We start from the raw sequence: 20,655 nt of genomic DNA, 5'->3' as shown, positions 1-20,655 counted from the left end.
CACGCATCCAGGCATCCAGTAGAAAAGGCATTCCAAGTACAGTCAGAGCTGCCGTGTTTGTGCTCCCAAACAGTATTCCCTTTCATTCCCTCTCTGCACACTCTGTTTATTTTGGTGCTCTTTTACACTGCGGAGCCCGACTGAGCTGGAAAAGGAAAACATCTCCCCTACTTCCAATCTGATGACATGGCTGCTGGAAGCGGCTTCCTCTAACTCAGCAAAAGAAAGATAAAGGGACAATGCTGCCTCTATCGTACCTCACTCCAAACGTCATATGGAACAAAAACTGGTTCATTTAGTGGCAAATTAACCCAAAACCCTAATAAATACTTTATTTAAACGGGGTAGTTCACAAAGAAAAGTGTGTGAAAGTAGCTCAAATCAAATATATCTTCCACAATACAACTGAAAAGGGGATAAATGCTTTTTGCATAAATGCTTTTTGCAGAAATGAATGCTGCACAAGTGCATCAATTCATTTCCTCACAGTCCCCAACTGTGAAGCACCGAGGACATCGAGAAAACCTCAAGGCGAGGAGCGTAAAACATGTGGTCGACATGATCTGGGTTTGTAAACTCTGATAGGTCGTCGTCAAAATCCTTGCCTCATATCGTGTCAGAAAATGAACACATCAGGAGAAGAAGGCAAAGAAAAGGGGCGACGGGGTGAGCGAGCAGGAAAAGGTTTCGGAGGATGAAGGGAGAGTTGAGTTAAGAGAAAGCACAGGAGAGAGATAAAGGGGACGTGTGATTTATGGCGGTTGACAGCTGATCATAGAGAATGCTCTCCATTTGGACTCGCTCTATGCTCCCTGTCAGAGTCAATCAGGGCAGCTCAGTCATCTCGCCACAAAGGTACACTGGGCAGCCAGAAAGACCTGACGCACTCCTAAGCCCCCACAAAGGCTGTGCTCCTTCTAATAACACCCCCACCCTCCCAGAGCACCACACAGAGTCTCTGTGTTACTTTCTCAATGCATGGTTAAACCGGCCTTGCTGACTGGTTTTTGGTGCTCGTCAGTCTTTGCTCGGATCAGACTTTTTTCTTCTTTTTTTTTTTTTTTTTTTTGAAGGCAAAAGAGTGAGGCATCTCCCCCACCCTTTGCTCCCTGAACGATGGAAAAAATGCATTCATGAAATTCAGAAGCTGCTCCCAACGGATCCTATTACAGTAATTGATGAGTTTGTAAGATGTTTGTTAACTTAAGCCAGCCTTCATAGTTCGGGGGGAAAAGAGGGAGAATGAAAAAAGAAATGTTCTGGTCGCAGACACGCGCACACTTTTTGGGGGTGGGGGTGGGGGGGGGGGGGGGGGGGGGGGTACAACTACAGTATTTTTCCGACGCACTGATCTCTAAGACTGTTACACTCGCATGGTGTGATGAATGGTATGATTTGCTAATGCTAACGTACAGTATAGGTCTCTGGAAAATGCCCCCTGATCAGACAAACAGATGTGTCCGTAAGCACAAACTGCTTAATATCACTGTTACTGCAACGAGCTCGACACTTTGCTCAGGATGGAAAGAGCTGTGGAAACAGGGCAGAGTGACAGGGGCACACGTGAGCGCGAGAAAAACCCACAAGTGCGCACAGAGGCTGCAGAGCTCCGTTTTCATTCCATCGCTGTGATTTCTGGGGTCTACAACTGGACAGACGGTTCTGGCGGAAGGTCAGTAATAATGACTGCGTAGGAATGGCCGACAGATGCCCAAACTGTTCCCATCACTGGGTCTCTTAACAAAAGAGAGAGTTTATCACTGTTACGCATCTTTATCCTTCAGCAGCAATCTGACCTTGAGACTTGGAGACATGACTTGGAGAAAAACATTGATTTGCTGCACTGTAAAGTTTGTTTATACCCACTCAGTTCTGGCAGCTTCAACTCTGCTAACTCTAAAGAGGGTACAACACAAGTCTTTGTAACTGTGATCAAAGTTTGTGCAATTAGTGCAGTGCCTGTTCTGAAAGTGCTTGTTTGGAATGGGCTGTTTGTTTGGCCTGTGGTGATGCTGGTTGCAGCTTTCTTTCTGACACGGTCAAAGTGACCTCCAGCAATTGAGCCACAGCAAAGACAAACTGCTGGACTGTCACAGGCTCCTGAAGCTGCTGTTCAAAGAGCTGTTAACCTGCTTGTTCAAAGTTAGGTGAAGCTCTACTCCTACGTGGAACCTCGGACTGGAGAATCAGCTGTTGTTGCTGTTGTCTTGAATGGGGCAGTTGTCGTGAACACACTGTTATCATGATCGTCACTTACATTGAAGAGGTCCACCGCTGCTACAGCATGCTGGTCGTCAGTTAATTTAAGTTTATTAATATTGACCTTAACACCATATTCGACGGTGCACTTCCTTGAGCCCTTAACAATGCACATGCCAAGAGTGAAACCGATAAGACAAACGTTTTTTGAGATATGACAGCCACAGGAAGGCGGACAGAGATTTCTGGAATGGAGTAGATAGATTATTATTTTGACAATAAAGTTATCTTTTACTGTGTGCTACATATATTTACACTTCCTGCACTGAGCATGCAGGAGCTGGATATCCGGTGGTGTTTATCAGTCGTCCAGGGGGAATGTCACTGGCATTGAAAGGGCGTACTTCCCCCTGACTGCACAGTACAACCACCAAAGGGCCAACTTACAGTACGATAATGTACTGAGCACGTGCAACACTGCAGCATCAGACCCACCTGTTTTACCGCAGATGGCTTCGTAGACCATGTGCTGGCCGCTGGTCACGGTTCCGCTGGCTGAACTCTCCGAGGACGTCTGCCTGTAAATCAAACACAAGAAGAGTGTGAAGTGAAAACCGAGGACGAGTTTTCCACGAGGAGTTGTACGGTGACAAATTATGTTTGAAAGACAACGCTTATCTCTGCAGGCCTGGACCGAGCTGCTGGGACCTCTCACTGGTTTGAACCAAATGTATTTTTCTGCAAGGAGCTAAATATCCAAACAAATACATAAAGACGATTGTTTTTGTCAACTAGTGATTGTGCTCATGTGTGCGCATGATGAGTCATTGTGTCTGTGTGTGGGGTTGCAGTCAGAGGAGACTGGCGGGGGTTACGTGTTTACTGAGCGCCTCCCATGAGCTATTGTGACAAGAAGGAGGCAAATTCCTGCTCCTTGTCCTGGATGATGTGATTTTCACATTGGCAGGATTATTGTGGTGATGATGTGGAACTGCAATCACACATACACACACACACACACACACACACACACACACACACACACACACACACACACACACACACACACACACACACACACACACACACACACTCTCTCTCATGGGGTGAATAGTGAATACAGTTGTGTAGTGTATATTAAATATCATTAAAGTCAAAGAGCTCCATACAGAAGGTTTGAGATCATAGAAAACAGATTAGACAGCATCTTGGGCATGATCAGAGCAAATAGTGTTTTCACAGAAAAAATCATTATATGGGCCGTTGAGGCGTGGAGCAGGAGCAGACACGTCTGTAACCTTATACATTAAATCAGTTAAGCATTTTTTAGGGCGAACAATAAATAAAGCTTAGCTGGCATTAACCTCTCGCCCCATAACAGCAGCTTGCCAAAGGAGCATTAACACGGTAATGAGGGTACACACTACCTCCTTGTAAGGGGCTGCACAGTTGTTCTTTCATACCATTACACAACCACAAATAGAAGTGGCCCACTTTAAGCATGGCATACCTCGACAGGAAGTAACCCCTTTCATATTGAGAGAGAGAGCGAGAGAGTGAGTGAGTGAGAGTGAGAGTGAGAGAGAGAGAGCTAGAGAGAGAGAGAAACTTGACCTCGGGGTTCTTCACATCACTTTCTTTGTCAACAGTCTCTCGCTCCGTCACTTCAAGAGACAGAAATGCTGGAGGTGAATCAGAACTCGCAGTGTGTGCAGATGATATTTAAGCCCAAAGTAGAACATTTCACACTGCTCACACAGAGCTGAAGTTCTTATGTCAACAGAGCTGATGTGCAGCTTTACTTTCTGTGCGTTCAGGTAGCTGGTATGTCTTAATGTTGCTGAGAGCGACCAAAAGGGGATAAAGTTTAACCATAAACACACTTTTGGAAGCATGTGTGTGTATACAGTATCCTGTGAAAATAACTACTGTTGTGGCTGATTAATAGGGAGTGAAAGCAGCAGCGAGGCTGACATTAATGGCGCTGCCGTAATTGTCACCCTATTAGTAATGCCACACGACAGCCCGGGTTTCCGTAGTTACAGCTGTGACCAGCCAAACCTCGCAAACAAAATACCAAACAGGCTCATTTATTTGTGTTACAAATTGCTCCTTTCAAAGCCTCCACTGAAGTCATACCACTTTGAGTCCTCGCAGCCCCTCGCGCTGGCAGCTGTGGCATGTTGATAGACCAGAGAGCCCTGCCCCGCAGAGCGCGATACCAATGAGGAGCACATTCGCCCGCGAGCACGTGTGCCGCGTGTTAGCTGAGCCTTCAAACCAAAGGCACTGTCACTCAGAAACCGTGCCAAGGTCTAGTCATCTTAAAATAAAACAACATGCGGACTAGTCACTCAGTCCAATCACTGGCTTGAGTCAGCACTTTCAAGCAAAAGTTGACTGGGGAGAACTGGAGAAGGATTTTGTCGAGCAGGCTCACAGGGGAAATGATTTGGCTCAATGAAATCTGAAATCTGTTTCCTTTGCTTTGCTGAGCAAGACCGAAAAAATCAAAAGTCATTCAGATAAATAGATTCAACTATCGAAGATCATCAGTGGTTTATGACTCATGTGGGAAACAGGCAAGATCAGAGTTGTTAAATTAGACTCAAACGACGGTTCAACAGCTGGCGAGAGGAAGGTGTGTGGAGGGCTATATAACCTTGACCTGTTTGAATATACCCAGCACAGTGATTCTATTATAAGTTGAAGGAGCAGAGGCATACACGCAGATACATTTCAGATGTGCCTCAATAACAGAGGTATTGAGTTGCCCCTGAAATAAGCGCTGGAAATAAAGGGAAGCAACTTATTATCCCACCGTTTTCTGCAAACAATCATCTCCTTTTCCCCCTGTCATTCTTTCTTTCCCCTTCTCTTTATTCTTTTGTTTCATTGTTTCCATCAGTGCATTTTTGGTCCTGAAGCTTCCGTTTTTCCCACACTCTCCCCCTGTCACACTGGTCGACCGCAAGAATGCAGGACAGAGGAGAGTGTGAGGGGGCTCTGGAATTCCACATGCGGAGGGTAAACACAGCAACTGCCGGGCAGACGCACACACACCGGAGCAAACACGGCACCTACCCGGCTGCCCTAACCTATTCTGCAGCCCCTACACTGGACCGCTGCCATCTTAACTCTTTAAGGCCCAGTCGAGTAAGACGAGTGAATTTAACACATCAGCAGAGCGAGTTCTGTGAGCAGTGCAACCTGCTACTCTCAACCACATTAAAACTCAACTGCTTCCGAGTGCCAGCAAGCACGGAGCATTGACACAAATTAATTAAATCACACAGAGTCAGTGGGAAAATGATTTCACTCTATTGGCTAAACGGAAAACACCTACACTGTAAAACTGCAGCAAAAAACATATATCTCTTTCATGCTCTGTTCTAATCCAGTTGTGGGCTTTCTTCTTACACACATAGAGTGAGTGTGAAAAACACTTCATCACTGATGCAAGGCTGCTTTAAACAAGCATTCAGCCCCGATCACAAAGGTTTGCTGTTGTTGTGTAATTTGGCCAGATGTTGCCGTAATAAAGTCATAAAATAAGTGAGGGAAAAAGCTGGCAGTTCTGCTCAGTTTCACTCTTTTCCTTTTATTTCCCCCTCTGTGCTCTTCAGCTTATCTCCAAACCAAACAGGACTTAAACCGGGCTCGCAGTCCGGGCCCTTCCATTGAACCGAGCTCTGTTTACGGTTCATGCAGAAACCGGTCCAGTGATGAGGTTGTTTACTGAACAGGCAGATACACCCTGCAGCCAAACGACTGGGAGCACTCCACCGCACACATGTTTGAACTCTCATAAGCATTAGCCATGTCCTGTTGAACTCAATGTCTCCCTCCACAAGCACTGGCCGGTCAACACCACCCCACTGCAAACACTTAATGGAGACTTTGCTAATCTTTTCTCTTTAAGCTGCTCAGTTGCGAAGCTGGTCTTACTTGATGAGGCGTTTTGTTGCCGTTTTCCTGATCTGTCCCTCTCGAGCACTGCTGGGCGGCTTTGGGGCGAGAACGGTCTGGATGTGGCCATGGACATGGCTGTGATTGGGCCAAACGTGAAAGCTGGCTGGGGGACAGCTGGATGAACCTGCGGGAGTCTGGGTGAGTGGAGCGCCCGTCTGGTCTGGAAATGGAGCCTAAGAGACAAAAAAGACAACTGCTGTTTACGGTCAATTGCATTAAAACAATGAAACTACTTTTCCAATTTCATAAACTTAGGTTTCCAGTGAGAACTTTGGGTGCAGTTGGACTTTTATGGAGAATCAACCACATGGCTGTCAGAACAGTTAGAGTATCTACTAACAATGATTACACACTGGTCGACCATTAGTTATAATCCTGAAAAGCCAGGAACACTCATTACAGAAAAAAGTCTACAACAGCAAAGGGGCACTAAGCACCTTTAAAGCTTAGTCCATAAAAGTAATAAGCTTGTTGCTAGCAACTGTTAAAGGAAACTCTTTTTAATATGTTTTTTATTAAAGGGACTATTTTAGTTTGTGGGTGGAGAGGTCATGTGTGGTGTTCCACAAGGATCGAGTCTTGGACCACTATTTATGGTTATTAAAAAATGTGACATCTGTGATTGATGGTTAATTTTTCTGTATTGGTATATATATACTTTAAAACAACTTTGTCAAGAAATCTCTAAATTAAATATATGACTATTTGGCATTATGTGAGACTGAACTTACTGTTTTCTATTTGCCTCAAAGAGTAAACACACTCATAGCGAATTCTTGCTTAAAGGTTAGTTGTCAGATGTAAGAAATGGTTCATTGAGATACAAAAGATAAGGTTGTTTTGAATCCAGATGTTCTAATTGGATAAAGATTCAGTGTATCCTGCCTCTCTCCCAGTGGAAGCTGGGATTGGCTGCGACCCTCAGGAAATAACAAGTATAGATAGTGAAATGGATTGGAATGGATTTAGAGTAGTTACCAACAACATTAGATTTAAAAAAAACAGTTGTAATGTCTTTAGAAAGATCTGATAGCAGAGTTTCTTAATTATTCAAATTGTAGTAAATGTATAACTATGCCAACAGAATATTATTTAAGTCTGTACAACTGTCTTGGTTGTCGTGAACTCTGTCCAGCACCACTTCAGAAATACATAAATCTCTCTCACAATTAAACCTGTTTCATTCATATCATTCTACTTTTTATAATCTGTATCCTTATGTATTGTGTATATTTTACTCCATAAGTGGAAAAAGGAAGTGTGGTTATATTTAGGTTGGGTTTGTCATGGGAAAAAAACGTTACCTCTTGACATTAAGGTGAAATATCAGAGATCTGGATGTGAATTAGTGCAGGTATTACTCAAATGCCATCCACTATCAAAACAAGCCCAACATTTTTCTGACGTTGGCTGCTCTGAAAAGCAAATTCTTCACATTATTTATTTGCTTATACAAGGTCTCTTCAAAGGCTTGGGAAAAGGGGGGAAATTTCAGTTTTCTGTCTGACATTATATTTTAGAGCCACATTTCAACTCTGTCCTTGTAGTGCTGGGGAATGCTTCACATACATTCCATCCACATCTCATGTCTATGTTATTTTCTCTGCAGCTTTATACGGCTATCTAACAAGCTAATGGTTTTCCAGCCTCACGGTGCAGCCGTTCAAAGGGGCCGGCGGTGTGACAGGGAATATCTGATGTAATTTCTGTGTTGATAAATGAGAAGCTGAGTTTCCAGGTTGCGAGGCCTATGGCCGCAATTCAGTTTGAGCGGGGCCAGGAAGGGCACCTTTCTTTGACTGCCAGGTGGCCCAGGGCCAAGCCTGTGGAGGAGCCGTGCAGTCTGCACCCAGTAACTGGAACGTGGACCGGAGTTCCAGAACAGCCCCCTGTCTTTTTCTCTCACACAGAAGCACAGATATAGACATATATGTGCACTCACACTCTAAAAAGTACTTTGAGTTGTGTCTTTAGCTAATTCAAAAGCAGAAATCAAATTTTCCCACGAGGACAGAAAAGGCAACATGGTAATTTCTGGGATATGAAGTGAATTTGTATCAAAAAGACCAAAGCACCTCTCTCAAGCTCCTCAAATAAAATCAAGTGTCTGAGACAAAGATTTAGATCATCAAAAAGAATCAATAAGATATACATTAGGTTGTAAAGAGGCAGATAATGCCATGTGGGCTGAACAAACAGGGAGGGATGATTTTACAGAAGAGGGTTTTCTATTTTGACAGTGAGAAAATCTAATCCAGAGGCGACTCTCAAAAGTTTTACCGGAATTCAACCCATGCAGTCAGAGATATACCTGCCTCCATGTGCCTCGAGGGTGATGGGAAAACATCCGCAACAAGAGGAACTTGGTCAAATGTGTTCAAACCATGAGTAAAAAAAAATGAGAAGGCGAATGGAACGGAGAAAGGCAAGGGATCACTTTCATAAAGTGCCTTGCGTAAGGCCACTGGACCAAGCCAAGACAAATATCACCTTAATTGCATTAATTAAGGCCCGACCAAGATGGGGAAAAAACAGTGACATTAGAGAAACTGCATTACTCAGGAGCCATCGGAAAAAAACGGGTGCATCCAATCATTCCAGCCCCTGAGCTGTCCCATGGCACTCTCCTGTCTCCATTTCTCTCCATCCATAGATTGCCTCCACAAAATCCTCTGGAAAAGAATAAATACACTCTTCCTGTTCAGATCCCCTTTCAAAGCAACTGCACAGAAAGACGGAGGGGCTATCTTTTTTTCTCTCTGGCCATTAAAATTACGCTGTGCGGAATGACCAAGACCCCTCTACCTTTCTAATCTCCATCTAAAAACAGCCAAATCACATCTGTCATGGCCACTCAGGCACGACTAAAAGGTTCTTTGTCGCTACATTACTACTGCTGAGAAACTCATATCCAGAAAACTTTTTTTCTATTGTAATGGGAACACAAATAGAGCTGATATAAACAGTAATGGTAAGACTCCAAACTCGTGGGGGACTCCTGGGTCTCTCCAGTGCCCTAATAGACAGCATTCCTTTATTACTCACCTTTCAATACAACCCTAACCGAGTCACTCAGCCAAACAGTGTAATCTATGGGCGAGGAGTCATGTTTGGATCTCCAGGAATGAGCTTCTGTTGAGAACGATGTTCCCACCGAACACCATTTTGTAACGTGGTTTGGGGAGAGATTCTCTGAATAGTTTTCTAAGTGCTAACATGAAAGCGTTCCCTCTCATGTGGGTGTCTCTGGCACTGCTTTGGACAGCATTGTGCTTAGGTAAGGGGATATTTTGTACAGACACAAATATGAGGCTTTTCCTGAGTTATAACTCAGAAATTCTTGTAAACGTCGTTCAGTTTAATGCAGACCTGATTTTTGGGGTAAGACAAGACGATACTAGGGTGAACAACACATTTTCACTTTTTACTTAATCCTAATCTAGCAAAATAACTCTGAATTTTTAATGGGAATAAATTATAAGGAATTTCAACTGTCAACAACAAATCGCAGTAAACTGTTGTTGTCACAGCTTCTTAACTCCCAGTGAGCAGGGAATTGATTGATTGATTGATGATTGATTTTTATTTATGGGTTAGCAGACAAAAGACAAAAAAATTCTAAAAGGTACCATTAAATCCTAGAGGGAAAAAAAATCCACATCAAATAAAAATGGGATGTTTATTAGATCACAAATCTATAACCCTATTCCATAAAAAAATATTGACCTGGCTTTTAAAAGCTCCTCTTAGATCTGAGAGCTTTATTAGCAAAGGAAGGCTGTTCCACAACATGCCAGTGGTGTAAAAAAAAAAGGAGCCTCTGGCTACATGATTTACTCTAAGCACTAAACATGAGCATACACTGGCCCTGGTATTATAGCTATATGCTGAGAATGAACCATTGTAATCTCAATGCACATGTATTTGGGAGCATAACCATTAATAATAATAAAGAGCTCTACTGGTAGCAGTACTACTTTTTTAATTCCTACGAGGGGATGCATTTTACAAATAACGAATAACTTTATTTTGCATCACCTGCGTTTTTTTTCTAAGTTTGTCTGACAAACCACTGTACCAAGCAGAACATGTATAATGAAAATGACACTGTATTATTAATTTTCTTTACAGAGACGTCAAAGTGCCTCGTTCTACGATACAGGAATTTGAGTTGGCTGGCACACTAAGATAATAATTTAGGAGCAATAAATTCACAGCAAAGTGACTCGACCAAAATTATTCCTAAAAATGAGACGCTTGAAACCATTTTTCAACCTGCGACTGAAGGGAAAAGTGGAACCCTACCAGTTCTATTTGGACAGGACCTTTAAAATGAGACATTATCATATTACTATATAATTGACAGTTATGTAAAATCTCTCTTATGTACCTGATGTCTGTACTGGCTCTGGTCCAGGAACTGTCGAGACTGGAGTTTCTGCTGTTGTAGCTGCTGGATGGCAAACTGAAGCTGGTAGCTTCCCTGGGTGGGTTGGTAGCGCTGCTGGGGTTTCACCCCCGTCACCAGGCTGTAGGCACTCTGCATCTGCCCTTCCCGAAAACCCTCATCTTCCTTCAGGGGCCTGTGGCTTAGAGAGATATTGAGAAGTCAGTGAAAAAGTTAACACAATTCAAATCAACACACAGCCGGTTTTTCTTTGAATGGATCATGCAATTTGTGTCAGTTCAGTGTTTTATTTTTTTCACTCTAAAAGACACTGAATAACTGAGGACTTCACCTCCCACAACTTACCGTTAAGAAAAATGTTTTGGAAATATGCTTAATCACTGTCTTCAGAGTTAGATAAGAAGGTCGACACCACTTTCATGTCATATCTGTTTAATGGGAAGCTACAGTCAGCTGCCTTGTAGCATAGCTTAGCATAAAGACTAGAGACTGTGGAAAACACTTTGCATGGCTCTGGATGTGCTGGTCGGTGGATGTCGGATACTTTTTGACAGACACAGCTGTTTCGCTATTTTCTATCTTTATGATAAGCTAAGCTAACTGGCTGTTGCTTAATATGAAGACATTTTCATGCAAAAAGTGTATTTCTATTGACCCACTGGAAAATTAAAGTCCCCATCTTGGGAAGTTTTTAAACATGTTAACATGTCTTGTTCCCCTTGATGATAAAAGACATTTTGAGTGACATAAGCAGTCAACACCATGGCTGAATATAGACAGCCAGGGTTGGTGATGTCACAAATCTAAGAAACCAATCCTGTCGACTTGTGGGTGGAGCTCAGTAAGAAAAGGCTCCTCATCTGCAGGTGAGCTGTGAGGGGGGGAAGAGAGAGAGCAGGGGCCGGGACCAAACTAGGAGAGTCACAGATCCCAGTCACGAAGTGAGGAAGGAAGGTGTAGAGTTTCATTCAAACCATTTTAAGGTAACGGGTGGAATTTTTTCACGACAATCCTTTTTTTATATGTAATTTTTGAGGAGCATAGACAAAGTGTGATAACATCAATTGCAGTGAATCTCAATAAATTACGACGTAGAGGTGTTCACAAGCTGTTAAAATGATGATTGGTAAGGGATGAGAAGTTTTGTGCACCCCACGCTGTTTTTTCCCAAATCCCTGTGCCCTCATATGAAGCTACAGCTGACTCAAAGGCGTACCCTTCTTATTAGATGAGAACAATTGTGCTGATGCACACTTTAGCGGCTTTATCATAAACCATATTCCAGCACTGCATTTGCCACCATCTTTTCCTCGTCAGTTATTTGACCATTTAACCACGTGTTGAGTTGTAACACCACGAGCAAAAAATGTAAAAAGACAAGACAGCTCACAGCAACCCAGTCGCCGGCTACTGGGCCCACAGAAGCCCCAAGTCAAAGTGTGCAAATCAGAGTCAGAGTAGAGGGCACGCCTGTGGCAAACTCAGGCTGAACTAAAAACCCTTCCTCTTTGCCTCAGTGCACCTCAAGCTTCACGTTCCATTCACATCACAAAGCCACAAACTGGAAAGCAAACCTTTTGACGAGCTCCACGAGTTTGTAACTGGATTATCTGTCATTAGGACTAAGCCTGTTTCAGCCTTTTTTTTCCTTTTGGCCCCTGCTAAAGCAATGAGGTGACCACCTTCTCTTCAGACACGCTTAAATTGAGTCTATGTGGACTCTGGTGTGCTGCTGTGTATGTACCACCCCAGCCAAAAATAATGTCATAAAGAGCACTATTGGGAGATGCGTGTTAAAATATATATCATTTTGAAAAAATGAAAAGAGACTGAGAGATACAAGCACAGTTGGAGAAACAGGATCCCTCTGGGTCTTAATGACAAAAAGGCTTTTGGAAATTCCACCCATTATATGTAATAACATTTGTCCATTGGTCTATAGGCTAAAAGAAAACAATGGGGACTTAAAATCACAAGAGCTACAGTATTTTAGAAACAAACCATGACAAGCTCTAAAATTAGAATTCAATTAGTCTCGAGCAACAATGCCCAGTGTGGGATAATAATCTTGTGCCGCTCAAGTGAAAAAGTATTTGTGTCCAGTGCAGCCAAACAAAGACACAAGGGATCTTACACTCATGTGAACATACTATCCACCCATGCGTTTCTCAGTTCATATAATGGCAAATATATTGCAAAAACAACTGGTGTGACCGCAGGCCAATTCAACTTTTTCAGCTTCTGGAAACAAAGGCTTGTCTGTGAACCTTGCAAGGCCAGAGATTCTACCACGCCAGGAGACAAAACAAGAACTTGTTCTTTGTTTACAGCAGTCATTTCCTTTAACTTGGCTGCCGTTTGCACGCTGGACCACTGGGACCTTCAGGAGTTCCATTTTATTATTATGTGGTCTGAAACCCTCTCTTTTTCAGGTGAGGAGCAAAAGCTTTCCTTGAGTACAATGTCACTGTAACACCCTAAGGAGAGATCTTTCCAAAGAGGGATTGTCATCACAACATCACGCAATAAATACTGGAGATCAGCATGATTTAAAAGCAGGAGAAAGCAGAGGTCAGTCCAAAACGGTAACCAATGAAATAAGGGGGGAGAAAAAGGAGAGAGAAGAGCAGTTTTACAGCTGAGTTTCTCATCACTAGAACAGCACATGTGCAGAGCTCAAACTATCTGGGACTTCCCTCCCTGCCGGACCTCAGCTCGTGGGAGTCAGCTCACTCCCCGGTGAGCTCGCCATCCTTTAATACGCGGATATAAATTACTGTAGAACAACACAGCGGTGCAAGTTGAGCACATGTGCCGCATCAATCTAACCCAGTGTGAATGTGGGAAAATGGACGGTATGAGTTGAGATGACATCATGCCGCAGTATCTCAAAGCCCTGCCAGGTCAGTGTAAACATCAGCCACCTCAGGAGTGTGAGGGTATTTCCAGCCATTAATCAGTGTTTGTTTACCGTGTTTTACTGCAACAGTATAACACTGAGTTGAAATGTCCTAAAAATACTGAAGTGGCTACTCTCTGGAGATTTGTTGTGGGAATAAAACCAAGAATATCTTGATATCTTGAACACCTACCGATGTAAAATGACCAGTTCTGGTTTTTACTCTCAAAGGAGACCTTACATGGAAAATTAAGAAGCAAATTTACCTGACAGATTTAATTTCAAACAACAACAGCAGAGATGATTGAGCTACATACTGCTAAAGTGACAAATAATACTAGAATGATACTCAGTAGAGCGAATACCTCCACCAAGGCCCAGAAGTCACCTGCAAGTCAATCAAGTAAATCCAACACACTCGATGACAGTTCCCTAAATACACCTTTTTGTTTTTATTGTTAAAAAGGGCCACTTTAAAGAAATTGATCGGAAAGTTCCAAGTTTTGAGGGGCCCACTACCTCACCTAGTAGCGCAGGTAAAATAGAGAATGGAGCCCTCCTGCAGCGCCCGCAGGCTCATTTCTTACCTGGCCTTTTACTGGCCTTTGTCTTTCCATGGTCTCTCTAACCCTTCCAACCTTGCACTGTCCTGTCGATAAAGGTGAAAAGCACCACCAAAAAATCCTGGGTTCGCCTGTGCCAAAATCGTATTGGTTCTTTAATTCTCCCATTCTTCAACCAAGTTTTGTGGCAATCCATTTTGTAGTATTTGAGTAATCCTGCTGACAAACCAAGCAACCAAGCAACCAACGGACAGGGGTGAAAACATAACCTCTTGTCAGAGGTTATTATGAAGAATTTTAAATGTTTGGAGCATTTAAATCTTTCTACCGAGTTTGGCTGTTGGTTCAGCAAATCGGCTGTCATAAAATCCTTTGGAGTATTATACATTGCAACCAAGTCAAACAGCAATCTGACAAAATATTGAACAGAACTATAAATACCCTGCATAAGCAGAGTTGTGGTATTTCTCAGTTCACTGTGCTGGAGCGAACATAACACTGAAGGAATAATAGTTTTGTGGTCGTTTGTTCGTAGAGGAAGAAGGAAACAGGGAGGCCATGGGTGCTGCAGCTCATAACACATTAATGATTGGATGATGAAATGACCAACCCATTACAGTGATAAGGACAATTGGCTGTCTGAAAAAGTAACATAACCAAACACAACAAACTGGCTGTTCTGAGGTTCTCGCCTTGACTGTAGCCTGAACTTCTGGTTCTCTTTGTTCCCATTAATTCACAAGAACTCTCAGTGAAAATCGTCATGTATGTACCAGGAGGTCCAACACCGGAAATGAACCCAGCTGTGGGTGTACGAAGATGTGCAGCATGGTTCAAAGCTCCCCGGTTGTCAGCACAGTGGAGTGAGGGAGCCGCTCAGAGTGCTGATGCAGCATACCTGGTAGATCCTGGCAGCCGCACTTCAAAGAGCCGTACTATTCTTTGAAACCCATCATACTTCACCCCTGTGGTTGCTTTAAACAGCCAGCGAGCTTAACAGTTTCAGTATGTTTGGCACAAATTGTCAGCCCTAGTGTGTGGATGCGTGTGTGTGTGTGGATGCGTGTGTGTGTGTGTGTGTGTGTGTGCGTAAGTGCGTGTGTAAGTGCGTGTGTAAGTGCGTAAGTGCGTGCGTGGGGGACTCAGGAAATTCTGTGTTATAAGGAACAGCACCGAGGTGAAATCAAGATAATTTATCCTAATTTCTTATTAAAGAAGCTTCACTGCAGTAAGAGGTTCCTGCCAAACCAAGGGCTGAGGTATTGGGGTACGAGAGCATTTTATTTTACATGCCAGTGACAAATAGGAAGATAAAGGAAACCATGCTTTTTTGATGGAGAGATTTAAAATAATCTAATGAAAGCTACATTCCTCCTTCTTTGAATAGGAAATGTGATGCTATACTTTAATTTATTATCTGGTGAAAGAAGTGTAAAAGCAGAAAAGTTTAAAGGGAGTTACAAACCTTAGAGAAAAAAAATATATGATCCATCAATGCATTAGAACTTTAACCAGAAATGGGAGATCAGGAGTAGATTTCTGCTTCTTAAGTATCATATAGAAAAGCGACATGATACCCTCCATAAAATTATATATTCTGTTAAAACTCTTTTTCTTGGCTTGTGGAAATAAAAACATTTTAAAAAAGAGAAAAAGGCCAGACATTCCTGGCATTCTCTCACAGCTCGATACACAAGAAAGGGCTGGATTGGAAAAACAGAGTCCAAGATCAGGGCCAAGCTGTCTGAGAGACTGTCACTCACATGTCAACAGAGAAATAAAAAAAAGGGGTGGGGGGGGGGGGGGTGTGGGGCGGTGACCATTGACGATTATGTTTCAATGAATTACACACCCTGAGATCGCCACTGGGTTCATTATCATGGTCTGGTGCCACAGACCACAAGCATGTGATCGTAGTCTGTGCTTGTGCTTCCTTCCTTCTCCTCTCTGAAGCATTGTGAAAGGGGCGAGGAAGGAGGAATTTCAATGGCTGCAGAGGCAAGAGCCAGGAGCAGACAGACTATGTGGGTGTTGACACTGCCCCCCCCCCCAAAACACCACCACCACCACCACCACCACCACCCCTCCAATGCAATGTTTTGAGCTGCCAGCATGCTTCACACACACTCCCGGCATTCAGCTGCCAATTCTGCTGCTGCTTAGCTCCACGCAGCACAATAAAAAAATTTCAAAACAGGGAACAAAATGCCCATTTCCACACGCAACTCGCGTTCCCAAAGACGGGCTGGCACTCCGAAACCTTTTTCCAGGGGTTAACAATCTTCAATCTGAAAATTTGTTCGAGACCATTAAAAAAGTCTTGCGGTTCTATTGAGTGTGACCATAGGCCGCGATAATCTGCTTCTCTACAGTAAACACTTACAGTTGATCACTCACTCAAAAGCTGAGTGCTAGTAATCTTGGGGTAATAACTGACGCAAACCTCTGTTTCTGTTTTCAGTCCTGTTTTCCTTTATCTCAAGGCAATCTACGAAGTTATTTATATTTACATGAATTCCTGATTTGCAAAAAGTTTAGTCTTTTAAATCATCTTGCCTGGATTACTGTAAAAGCCCTTTAATCAGCCAGATCTCCTAACATTGCTTTTAATTAAAACAAAATGCTGCTGCCCGGCCTATCACTGGCACTAACAGGCATGGACACATCCCCTCTGCATTTGCCTCCCCACTTTTTCCTATTGATTTCCAAATTCCATTTTTCATTTTTAGATTTACGATTCGTAACTTCAGCAACGAGGTGTCTCTCAATCAAAACAATAACAAAAGACCTAGTTTGACGATGTCGTGAAGCAACGTGAGGTCATGGGAGTTTTCTTCACCTCCATTGCAGATGAGAATCTACCGGAGGTGACAGGAAGGAAAAAACAAACACAAAAAGGGTGACCGTGCCCCCCCCCCACATTATGGAATTCTCAAGTCTCTTTTCAATCCCTTCTTAAACCTTTCTTCTGATGAAAACTTTCACATATGATTAACATAAGCTCTTATTTACACTTATTCCTATTTATTTATATAATTCTCTCAGTTTTATTATCTCTGCTCCTGTTCCAATGTTTTATTCTCACGGTTTCTTCTGACTAAAGCACGTTGTAACATTGTAAAGAAAAGTCCTATTCAAATCAAGTTTTTTTGACAGATTCTTCGCAACAGGAATGGTGTACATCAGCACAGCATCACAAACTCAGGGAGGAGATAAGCTGTTTACTTTGGCAGTGAACTCCACTGAGACTGTAACGCTCAATTCCCTCTGTGCAGCCTCAGAAGAGGGCGATCAAATAGTACATGTGAGAACAACGGTGAACTTTGACCAAAAGATGTACGACAGCTCTGACAAGGCAGCAGAGGTGTGCAATGTGATGACAAGGGTAATAGAGAAAGTTGTTAATGCTCATAAAGAGTTGACCTGTGTCTTCTCCTCCCAATATTCATCATTTTCATTTTTTTGCAATCTATACTGAGCAATCTTAAAAAAAAAAAATAGAAAGGTTTCAACTGGTTTCCCTATAATTTTTAGATTTTTCTTCAACTTTAAATTTTTTTCATTTGTTCATCTTATATTTTTAAGATGTGTTCTTACAAGAGTATGATAGTACATCCTGATCTGATTCCATAAATGGAATATTGAAATTGATGCCTCCAGTGCACAAAAACTGGGATTGGAATTTGGACGGAATTGAAGTAAGTGTCCATATTCATAGATTCAGGTTTTTATGGTGAGGGAGATCGGGTGGATGTAACATTTTCTTTTTTCTAAGTAGGTTTATTGAAGCCTTTTGTGGAAAAGCAATTTCAGACCCAAATTAACGTTCAAAGACTGTTTTAATGTCTGAAAACAAGATGCCATGCCACATTTCTTTGGACTCACCCAGAGCTGCTTAGTAGATCTGTTCCAGAGTGAGCGGCTCTCACTGGGCCTTGTGTTGCAGCAGCAGTGTGCCGTACTTTAGGGTTCAGAGTGCAGCTCTCTTGGCTCAGCATCCTGTTGGCCAGGTTCAGATTGGTCAGCTGCGGGCAGAGGAGAAGACTTTAACTGATTATTCCACTCAGACAAATTAAATGACATTTTCATTACACTTATTGTAACAGCAGGAAGTTGGCATTCTGTTGTTGAATCAATATTAAGTCAAGTCTGTGCAATCATATCACTTGCTACCAGCCGGCTCACACAGCGTCGAAAGCTATGGAAAACGTATAATGAAGTGCTCGTGTTTTGTCCCCCCCCCTCTACATCGACTACTTTATTCTCTTGTATCTGGGAGCTGTTTGAAATGTACACACCGCACATGGCACAGCTAGTCTCCGCTCAGCACTAAATCCAGGTGGTCCCCTCCCCCACAGGCACCTCCATCCTTCACGAAAATCAGCTATTATGACTTGTTGGGCCAAATGTGTTTACAACCACATCAGCGCTACTGAAGCGACTGCACCTCGGTGCTGCTCCGCACCCTGGGAACCATGCTTGGCACTGTGATCGAATGTTAGAATTAATCATACCGCTCTGGGGTTTTATTTACTTTATTTCCTGCTGCGTAGCATTAAATGTTCAATGGGAAAATTGTAAAGCTGCCAAGCCTCGTACAGCGTGAAAAATGTCTCAGCATGGTGTTACTCAGCTACAGCCTTAAATAACTTATCAAGGTTGACTGGTCATGTTCTTAGAAACTATTTCATCTATATTGAGGAAGTAAAAGCATATACTTTATATGGATATATATTCAGTATAATGTATACAGTATATATTGTATATTGATAATATACATAGATCATATATAGCATAGATAATGAAAGAGTTCAAGAGTTAATGAAAGAGCATAATGAAATGCCACAAATCATTTAACATATCAGAACAATAAGATAGATAGTCTTATACTTAAGTGTTGGGCACAAAAATACACAGGTAGACACAGGTACAGACCTAATTGTGTATACAGTATGTGGCCTGTAGCATGAGAGTGAGTAATTACCAAAACCTTAGGGGTCAACTAGTGTAACAGGGTGTTGTTCCTGTTTACAAAGTTCTCCATTTAGTTCAGCAAGTGATTTAATGACTTCAAATCTCTGCCCTGAAAAAACTTAATGTCCTCTGAGCCTTTAAGTGTAAAACACTGGACTGTTTCACCCTGAAAAATAAACTGCTGCCATGTCCAGGATTAACTAGTCCTAGGAAACACAGCAAACTTCTTTTAGACAGACAGAATAATGTACAGTCAAAAGGAAGCTATAAAAACTGCAGTCTGTGTGGTCTGGTGCCATCACAGAAAACTTTGACAGAAAAAAAGCCAGTGAGGAAGAGGAGGAGAAAGAGGAGGGGGAGGAGGAGCAGAGTAGAGAGGTTACGGGGCTCCCCAGGCCAAAGGACAAACCTTTGGGGAACATAGAAGAAGGTGGTGATGGAGCAAGTGAAGCTGCCGCTCCCCTGCTCAGTGCCAATTTGCCACATTCCTCTATTTATAAGCATCAATTACCACAAAAAAAGTTGCTGCTTTTTAAGTATCAACAGAAATCACTCCCCCATGGTGCATCTGATAATGAGACCTCACACAGAGCTGGGGCTTGATGCGGCTCACCACTGTTTAAGCCAGCCAGACTCACCCCCGCACCAACCGGAGCCCACAGGCTGCAGGCGAGCTGAGGGCTGATGGCAGAGGAAGGTGCGCGGTAAGAGGCAGCAGACCCTCCGGCTCCGACAGGTCTGCTGAATGAATGAGCAGCGAGATGCTGCGCACAGGCATGGGGTCAGAGCCAGGTTTACACATCAACACAGAGAAATATCAGAGACCTCACAGTGAGACACACAAGAGCGGCCAGATTCGTCTTCCTTTCATGAAACGTTACAGCTCGGATTACAGTTGCTTAATAACTCGGCACGGTTTCTTTATCCGAGCACGGTGGAACTTTCTGCTCCAGGTGGGTGCAGCTGTTGGCTCGGTGGGTTAAAGAGGTTAAAAACCTAATGAACTCACGTGTTGTGTGAGCAGGTTGATGTGACTGGAGCTGGCATAGTGGCGAGCAACCTGCTTATCCGCCAGCTTTTGCAGGGCTGAAATGAAGGCCTGCTGGTTGGACTGGGCCTGGGCAGAGAGGGAGTTTAAATCCTTCAAGGCCCCCACTGAGTTTGACTTAAGCTTACTGGAGCTGCTCCTCCTGTTGACTGAAGGAAAAAATCAGAAGACAAATGTGAGAACATATAAGACCCAGTTCACACCTGGTATTTCCTAGACCTAGTGTTTCAGCATTAAGGTTGTTTATTCACACCTGCATTACAATGTGTCCTGAATGTGTCTCCACTTCCCCACCCTATGTGCAAATACACATGTTCGTCATTTTGGTTTGCAAAGACCAAATGATGTTGTTCTTACCCAGTTTGAGTTTACAGATGTGTCCGATGTTTGTGTGTGAGTGTCAGGAGAGGCTGAATGAATGAATGCGAGCAGCTATGAAGAAAGATTTGACCACTTTAGGAAAAGTATCAATCATTTTGTGGTGGTCAGTGTTGATATTGTGGCTCCAAACAAATTAACATATGGTCACTGAGAAATGTAAAATTACATTTAATATCTGTAGCAGGTCAGAAGATGTCAGCAGAGTAGGTGG

At 42.9% G+C, this 20,655-nt stretch overlaps 1 protein-coding gene across 1 annotated transcript in view; it reads right to left on the bottom strand.

Annotated features, from left to right (window-relative positions):
- Positions 1-20,655, bottom strand: part of ttll5 (tubulin tyrosine ligase-like family, member 5) — a 54,003-nt gene that overhangs the window by 2,345 nt on the left and 31,003 nt on the right. Inside the window, 5 exon segments of the mRNA XM_034577243.1 lie at positions 2,695-2,777; positions 6,148-6,344; positions 10,562-10,760; positions 17,927-18,066; positions 20,025-20,212. Coding sequence (XP_034433134.1) covers positions 2,695-2,777; positions 6,148-6,344; positions 10,562-10,760; positions 17,927-18,066; positions 20,025-20,212 — 807 coding nt within the window.

Source organism: Hippoglossus hippoglossus, chromosome 22 (assembly GCF_009819705.1).
Source record: "Hippoglossus hippoglossus isolate fHipHip1 chromosome 22, fHipHip1.pri, whole genome shotgun sequence".
Taxonomy (NCBI): domain Eukaryota; kingdom Metazoa; phylum Chordata; class Actinopteri; order Pleuronectiformes; family Pleuronectidae; genus Hippoglossus; species Hippoglossus hippoglossus.
This window is presented reverse-complemented; position numbering and strand designations above follow the sequence as displayed.